This window comes from Protobothrops mucrosquamatus, unplaced genomic scaffold, assembly GCF_001527695.2.
Source record: "Protobothrops mucrosquamatus isolate PMUCROS unplaced genomic scaffold, P.Mucros_1.0 scaffold4996, whole genome shotgun sequence".
Classification (NCBI taxonomy): domain Eukaryota; kingdom Metazoa; phylum Chordata; class Lepidosauria; order Squamata; family Viperidae; genus Protobothrops; species Protobothrops mucrosquamatus.
This window is the reverse complement of record NW_015390877.1, coordinates 131,779-140,362: the sequence shown is the minus strand read 5'-3', so window position 1 is coordinate 140,362 and position 8,584 is coordinate 131,779. Positions and strand designations below refer to the sequence as shown.

At 47.2% G+C, this 8,584-nt stretch overlaps 1 protein-coding gene across 1 annotated transcript in view; it reads left to right on the top strand.

Annotated features, from left to right (window-relative positions):
* Positions 1-8,584, top strand: part of LOC107299478 (plexin-A4-like) — a gene marked incomplete at its 5' end in the record, with an annotated part of 61,810 nt that overhangs the window by 20,737 nt on the left and 32,489 nt on the right. The window contains 6 exons of the mRNA XM_015828832.1: positions 252-304; positions 555-823; positions 2,803-2,869; positions 4,992-5,057; positions 6,968-7,021; positions 8,031-8,080. Of these exons, the coding sequence (XP_015684318.1) occupies positions 252-304; positions 555-823; positions 2,803-2,869; positions 4,992-5,057; positions 6,968-7,021; positions 8,031-8,080 (559 nt within the window). The remainder of the gene's footprint in view (positions 1-251; positions 305-554; positions 824-2,802; positions 2,870-4,991; positions 5,058-6,967; positions 7,022-8,030; positions 8,081-8,584) is intronic.

The following is an 8,584-nucleotide window of genomic DNA, read 5'->3' as shown; positions in this document are numbered from 1 at the left end:
ATAACAGAGTTGGGAGGGACCTTGGAGGTCTTCTAGTCCAACCCCCTGCTCTTGCAGGAAACCCTCTGCCATTTCAGACAAATGGCTGTCCAGTCTCTTCTTAAAAACGTCCAGTGTTGGAGCATTCACAGCTTCTGGAGGCAGGTTGTTCCATTGGTTAATTGTTCTAACTGTCAGGAAGTTTCTCCTTAGTTCTAGGTTGCTTCTCTCCTTGGTCAGTTTCCATCCGTTGCTTCTTGTCCTGCCTTCAGGTGCTTTGGAGAAGAGGTGGAACCACTGCTTAAATAGGAGCTTGCAATGTGCTGCAGCAGCCAAGGAGAGAACCAATCTAGAACTCAGGAGGAATTTTCTAACCATGAAAACCAATTAATCAGTGGAACGACCTGCCTCCAGAAATTGTGGGTGCTCCATCACCGGAGGTTCTTGAGAAGAGATTGGACAGCCCTTTGCCTGGAATGGCATAAGGTCTCCTGCTTGAGCAGGGGGTTGAGACCAGAAGACCTCCAAGGTCTCTTCCAACTCTGTTTATTCTGGATCTTTTCTGTTTTGGACAGGTTCCTGGCTATCGGCAAGAACGGGTGGAGAAAGGTCTCAAGTTCTTTGCCCAGCTCATCAACAACAAGGCCTTCCTCCTCTCCTTCATCCGCACCCTGGAGTCTCAGCGCAGCTTCTCCATGAGGGACCGTGGCAACGTGGCCTCCCTCATTATGACGGTGCTGCAGAGCAAGCTAGAATACGCCACCGACGTTCTCAAGCAGCTCCTGGCCGACTTGATTGACAAGAACCTGGAGAGCAAAAACCACCCCAAGTTATTACTTCGGAGGTAAGCCTGTCAGGGGGGGTCCCACTGCCCAGGGTTGGGTGACTTTCTCCGGTCGCCGTGGATGGTACAGGAAAGAGCAGAATCTGGGGTGAAAAAAGTGGAGGGCAGGACCTCTGAACTGACGGTCCTGAGGTTGAAGCATAAATTCAAATCAAATTCCTCAAAGGTGAGGACTCCGTGCCTTGAAAAAGCTGTTTCAATAGAAGAGAATCTTTGCCGCTCGGGGTTGAACTAAGGGACCTGAGCTTGGTGGTTTTCTTACAGATGTTTCATGACCCAACTAGGGAAGTGGGGTTTGTGGAGAGGAGGAGGAGGAGGAGGAGGAGGAGGAGGAGGAGGAGGAGGAGGACTGTGGCATCCTTGGTGCTCTCTGAGCTTGGTGATTTCCTTGCAGACGTTTCATGACCCAACTAGGTAATATCATCAGTGCTAGAAGAGAAGTGGGGTTTGCAAAGAGGAGGAGGAGGAGGAGGAGGAGGACTACGAGGTCCTTGGTGCTCTCTGAGCTTGGTTACTTTCTTGCAGACATTTCACAACGCAACCAGGTAACATCATCAGTTCTAGAAGGGAAAAAAAGTTTAAGGAAGAGAAGAGGAAGGGAGAAGGAGAGGTAGAAAGAAGGAATGAAGGAGGAGAAGGAAAAAAAAAGGAGAAGAACTATGGGGTCCTTGGTGGTCTCTGAGCTTGGTTGTTTCGTTGCAGACATTTCATGACCCAACTAGGCAACATCATCAGTGCTAGAAGGGAGTGGGGTTTGTGGGGAGGAGGAGGAGTATAAGGTCCTTGGTGCTCTCTGAGCTTGGTTGCTTTCTTGCAGACGTTTCACGACCATATTGGGTAACGTCATCAGTGCTAGAAGGAAGTGGGGTTTGCTTTCTGTTTATATACATGATGCTTGACCTTTGAACCAGGGGTCCCCAACCTGTGGGCCGCAGCTCACTAGTGGGCTGTGAGGGGTTTACGAGGGGGCCATAGAAAAGGCCAGCGAGCGTGCGTGCGTGCACATCCTCACTTGCATGAGCAGCGTGGGAGTGTGTGTGTGCACGCTCCATTTGTGTGGGTGGCAGGCACACGTGCACGCCCCTCAGAACTGGAACTGCGCCTGTGCAAATCATCCCCTTGCTCCCTCCAGCCGGTCCGCCAAGCTGGAAACGTTGGGGAACTCTGCTCGAAACAACAGCCTAATCTATACTGCAGTTCTACCATTAGAGAGTTAAATGGGAGACTAGGATGACAATTTCGAGCTCATTTTGCTCTCATCATACAGGGTATGGCTAGCTGATGAGAGCAAAATGAGTTCGAAATGGCCATCCTAGTCTCCCATTTAACTCTTTAACTCTTTGTCAACAAAAAAAAGAAATTCGAATATATATGTATATATATATTCAGATTTCTTTTTGCTGACAAAGAGGGGGCTGCAAGGCAAAAGAGATTATAAAAAAGTAGACCTGCAGTATAGCAGTCAAAATGCCAAGGTGTAATCAATCAGACCGTCTGTCTGAAAAACTCTCTGTGTATATATTTATAAATATAAAGGAATTTAAATGACGGTCAGGAATAGAAATCCTTCACATTCTCAACCCTTCCGTCCGAACCGAAGAAGCTTCTGGGATGAGAAGCTAAACGTCTTCAAGGAAAAATCAAGAAAGTCCAGTTGCTTTTGGAACAAGCACCTTTGGGACAACCAGGACCTGGAGGATTGACAATCTCCGTAGACATTTGATATTGCGCTTTTTTATTTACTTTCTGTTTCTTGTGGTATTGTTGGGTTTTTATTTTTATTTCCCTTTGGAGCTTGATGTGTATATTTGGGGGGGGGGGAGCTTCTGAGAATCGCTTTTTTCTTGCGGTATGCATGCCAGTAGGAGGAATCGATCCGTCGGTCGATCGTTCTATCAATCAATCACACAGGGAAGATAACGGGAGGAAAATATTAGCCATTTCTCCCCCCCCCTCTCTCTCCTTCCATTTCATTCCAGGACGGAATCTGTGGCAGAGAAGATGCTGACTAACTGGTTCACCTTTCTCCTTTATAAGTTCCTCAAGGTAAGTACGGACGCTGCTGTCTCACCTGTTCAGAGATGGAATCTAAACAGAGGCGGTGGGATCTGCCCTTCTCTCATTGGCATGTTAATTTCACGGAAGTATTTTTCCACTTTAAGAACTCTTAAGGAAACTGGCTGGGGAACTCTGCAAGTTAAAGTCCACATATCTTCCTCAAGTTGGATCACACTGTTTCATGGTGTTGATTCAGCAGGGGCATGATTTTGGATTTTTAAACTTTTATTCCCAGGTTGGCCTGGTGCCAGGGGTAGGCAACCTTGGCTCTTTTATGACTGGTGGACTTCAACTCCCAGAATTCCTGAGCCAGCATGAGGGAAACTTTGGCCCCTTCATGACTCGTGGACTTCAACTCCCAGAATTCCTGAGCCAGCATGGGGGAAGTATGGCCCCTTCATGACTCGTGGACTTCGACTCCCAGAATTCCTGAGCCAGCATGAGGGAAACTTTGGCCCCTTCATGACTCGTGGACTTCGACTCCCAGAATTCCTGAGCCAGCATGGCTCAGCATGGAAACCTCTCCCGTTCCCCTCAGCATGGCTGGCTCAGGAATTCTGGGAGTTGAAGTCCACCAGTCACAAAAGAGCCAAGGTTGCCTACCCCTGTCCTAAGTCCTCCTGTTCTAAGTGGTGAGCCTCCTAGGCCAGGGGTAGGCAACCTTGGCTCTTTTATGACTCGTGGACTTCAACTCCCAGAATTCCTGAGGCAGCATGGCTCAGCATGGAAACCTCTCCCTTTCCCCTCAGCATGGCTGGCTCAGGAATTCTGAGAGTTGAAGTCCACGTGTCATAAAAGAGCCGAGGTTGCCTACCCCTGGCCTGGTGAAACTTAAAGATGAGTAAGCGTCGATTCCCAGAATTCCCCACCTGGGGAATGGGGCGCTTGAATTGAGGCTCATTCATCTTGAAGTTGCCGAGATTGATCTAGGGCTGGAGGTACCAGGCTAGAAACCAGGAGACAGTGAGTTCTAGTCTAGGCTTTCATGGGCATGAAAACCAACTGGATGACTTTGGGCCAATCACCAGGAGACGGAGAATTCTAGTTCTGCCTTAGACATGAAAGCCAGCTGGGTGACTTTGGGCCAGTCACCAGGAGACTGTGAGTTCTAGTCCCACCATGGCTTGAAATCTGGTTGGGTGACTTTGGGCCAATCACCAGGAGACTGTGAGTTCTAGTCCCACCATAGGCTTGAAATCTGGTTGGGTGACTTTGGGCCAGTCACCAGGAGACTGTGAGTTCTAGTCCCACCATGGCTTGAAATCTGGTTGGGTGACTTTGGGCCAATCACCAGGAGACGGAGAATTCTAGTTCCGCCTTAGTCATGAAAGCTGGCTGGGTGACTTTGGACCAGTCACCAGGAGACTGTGAGTTCTAGTCCCACCATAGGCATGAAAGCCAACTGAGTGACTTTGGACCCAATCACTAGGAGACAGTGAATTCTAGCCCCACCTTAGGCATGAAAGCCAGCTGGGTGACTTTGGGCGAATCACCAGGAGACTGTGAGTTCTAGTCCCACCATAGGCTTGAAATCTGACTTTGGGCCAGTCACCAGGAGACAGAGAATTCTAGTTCCGCCTTAGGCATGAAAGCCAGCTGGGTGACTTTGGGCCAATCACCAGGAAACTGTGAGTTCTAGTCCCACCATAGGCTTGAAATCTGGTTGGGTGACTTTGGACCCAATCACCAGGAGACAGTGAATTCTAGCCCCGCCTTAGGCGTGAAATCTGGTTGGGTGACTTTGGGCCAATCCCCAGGGGACGAAGAATTCTCGTTCTGCCTTAGGCTTGAAATCTGATTGAGTGATTTTGGACCCAATCACCAGGAGACAGTGAATTCTAGCCCCGCCTTAGGCGTGAAATCTGGTTGGGTGACTTTGGGCCGATCAATCTCTCCCAGCCCAACCCACCTCATAGGGTTGTTGTGGGGAAAATAGGAGGGGGAAAGAGGGACTATTTGGTACGTTCGCTACCTTGAATGATGTATAAAAGTAACGAAGGTGGGATAAAAATAAATAAATACTTACACAGCTAAATAAAATGAATTTCTGGCATCAGAATGAACTAAGTTTGCTTTTTAAAAACTTCTCTTTCCTCTGTGTTTAACACAGCAGGATCCCGCGGCGAAGTCAGAAAAAATCACGGAGTCCTCTTTTTGTGACCCATATAAGAATGGGGTGAGGCTGAATTCTCCATCTTATCTTTTCTGTCTCCGCTGATTGCTTCTGATTTGCTGTAAAATCTAGATTTGCATCAAAATCTAGTGCAGGATGTGTTGGCCTGCTTGCTCAAAAAAAAAAAACCCCTGAATTTAAACATCTTAAGAAGAGATCGGACAGCCATTCGTCCGGAATGGCATAGGATCTCCTTCTTGAGCAGGGGGTTGGACTAGAAGACCTCCAAGGTCCCTTCCAACTCTTGTTGTTCTGTATCTGTTCACTTTATTCCGGGCGTAAAAATAGTTTGAAAAATACTAAAAGCACATTGCAAGAACCTCCAGAAAGCCTGCCCCCCGCCCCGCCCCAAAGGCTAATAAAAAGGCCTTAACACTTAAGAGAATAATGTTAAGGCTTAATAAATCAAGGTTAGGCAGAGATTCATCTGCTAATAAATTACGTCGCCATTTGTATGCTGCTAAAGACTCAGCATGGGCTTCTTGAGATTTTTTTTCAAGTGCGAGGAAATTGACATTTTTTCCCCCCACATTTATTTTTCATCACCTTCAATTTTCACGGTGATTTATTGCCGGCGTGTCAAAAATATATTCAGAGCATCCCATCAAAATTTAAAACACAGGTAAAGCTGATCGTACGTCTTCCGTGCAATTAGGCAGATCCATATAAATAGGCTGGCGATGAATCCTAATTTTATAGCCTTGTAACGTCAGGTCCCAAAATGTTTATGAGATTCTTGCTCTGAGGCAATATAATACACAGACACACACACACAGACACACAAACATTTACTACTGTGTCAGAGTCTGGCGGTCTTTCTCAACCTTAGCCAACTTGAGATGAGTGGACTTCAACTCCCAGCATTCCCCAGCCATCATACTGGCTGCAGAACTCTGGGAATTGAAGTCCACCCATCTTAAAAGTTGATGATGAGACTTTGGAAAAAGTTCAGAGAAGAGCAACTAAGATGATCCGAGGCCTTGAGACTAAAACATAGGAAGAACGGCTGCGGGACTTGGGTTTGGCTAGTCTAAAGACAAGAAGAAATAGGGGAGACATGATAGCAGTGCTCCAGTATTTGAGGGGCTGCCACCAAGAAGAGGGGGGTCACGTTATTCTCCAAAGCACCAGAGGGAAGGATGAGAAACAACGGTTGGAAACTGACCAAAGAGAGAAGCCACCTGGAATTAAGGAGAAAGTTACTAGCAGTGAGGACAATTAACCAGTGGAACAGCTTGCCACCAGAGGTTGTGGTGCTCCATCACTGGAGATTTTTAAGAAGAGACTGGACAGCCATCTGTCTGAAATGGTATAGGTTCTCCTGCTCGAGCAGGGGGCAGACTAGAAGACCTCCAAGGTCCCTTCCAGCTCTATTCTATTCTATTCTATTCTATTCTATTCTATTCTATTCTATCTTCCATCTATCCTATCCTCTATTCTATTCTATTCTATTCTATTCTATTCTATTCTATTCTATTCTATTCTATTCTATTCTATTCTATTCTATCTTCCATCTATCCTATCCTATCCTATCCTATCCTCTATTCTATTCTATTCTATTCTATTCTATTCTATTCTATTCTATTCTATCTTCCATCTATCCTATCCTATCCTCTATTCTATTCTATCCTATCCTATCCTATCCTATCCTATCCTATCCTATCCTATCCTATTCTATTCTATTCTATTCTATTCTATTCTATTCTATTCTATTCTATTCTATCTTCCATCTATCCTATCCTATCCTCTATTCTATTCTATTCTATCTTAACCTATCCTATCCTATCCTATTCTATTCTATTCGCTAAGGCTGAGAAAAACTGGCTCGTGCCAGGCCAGACAATGGTGGTTTATCTCTAGTTCTTGCAACTCGGTGGCCTCCATCTCAGTCTGCTTTAAGCTTTCCCTAACAGATGGCGCATACATGCTTCCACTCGCCCAGGATGCCTTCAAGCATGACAATACAGGTAAGTCCTCGACTTACGACCACCATTGAGCCCAAAATTTCCCTTGCTAAGCGAGACGGTTGTTGCGCGGGTTTTGCCCCATTTTACGACCTTTCTTGCCACAGCTGTTAAGTGAATCCCTGCAGTTGTTACAGTTAGCCACGCGGTTGTTAAGTGAATCTGTGGTCCTTATTGACTTTGCTTGTCGGAAGGTCACAAAAAGGGGATCGCGTGACACACACACCCCGGGGACACTGCGGCCCTCATAAATAAGAGCGAATTTCAAAATGTCTCAATTTTGATCACGTGACCCATGGGGATGCTGCAATGGTCGTAAGTGTAAGAAATGGTCATAAGTCGCTTTTTCCAGTGCCATTGTAACTTCGAACGGTCACTAAAAGAATGGTTGTAAGCCGAGGACTACCTGTCACCAGACAGGACCGTGTATGCGGTTTCCTAAGGATCTAAACACAGGCAGTCCGTTTAGCAACCGCTCAAAGTTACGACGGCCCTGAAAAAAAGTGACTTATGCCCGTTTTTTCACACTTACGAGCGTTGCAGCCTTCCCACGCGATCAAAATTCAGATGCTTGGCCACCGACTCAGATTTACGACGGTTGCAGCTGATCCCCTTTCGACAAGCAAAGTTAAGAAAGATTCACTTAACAGCTGTCCTGCTCACTTAAGAACGCCAGCGACTCACTTAACAATTGTGGCAAAAAGATGGTAAAACGGGGGGGCAAAGCTCCCTTAACAACGGTCACGCTTAGCCACAGAAATCTCGGGCACGATTGTGGTTGTAAGTCGAGGACTCCCTGAGACCCTTTTCCTGCCTCCCGTGCCCTTTTTTTGCAGCCAGAAAAAGGTGTCAAGGACCTTGGATAGTCTGTCCCTGGTTCCCGCTATCCGATTCCCCTTTTGGGCTGAAAGTGGGGGACGGCGCGGGAGGCGAAAAGCCCTCGGAAAATCCCTGATCTCATAATAGGCTATTTTCACCTTCTTGCCTTCCTGCCTCTCTTCCCAAAATGCAGGTTGATAAGCCACGAGGAAGCCATATGTTGGCCGAAGATAAGCTAATTAAGTGGCAGGCAGGTGCTACAGGGAAGGGAAGACACACACACACACACACCTCCTTTTGGCTTCTGACCTGGAGCTCTGGGGATTTTCACAGGACAAAATTGAAACGGCACGGATGGGTTTGGGAGAGGCAGGACTGCCCTGCCGAAGGATGCAGACTCGATGGGACAATAATAGAGAAATTGGGGGGGGGGAGGAATCCGTGAATTCTGCCTGCAGCCTTCGTGTTCGGCAGGACTCGGCGTTTCTGACAGAAACCCGGTCAGTTTCCGGCAGATTTTCCTCTTAAAAAGTGAATCCCTTGCTCTAAGCAAATCCTTGCGGTTTAGAAAAAATATACGGGGTCCTTGGTGCACTCTGCACTTGGTTGTTTGCTTGCAGACGTTTCATGACCCAACTAGGTAACATCATCAGTGCTGGAAGGGAGTGGGGATTGCAGGGAGGAGGAGGAGGAGGAGGAGGAGGAGGAGGAGGAGGAGGAGGAGGAGGAGGAGGAGGAGGAGGAGGA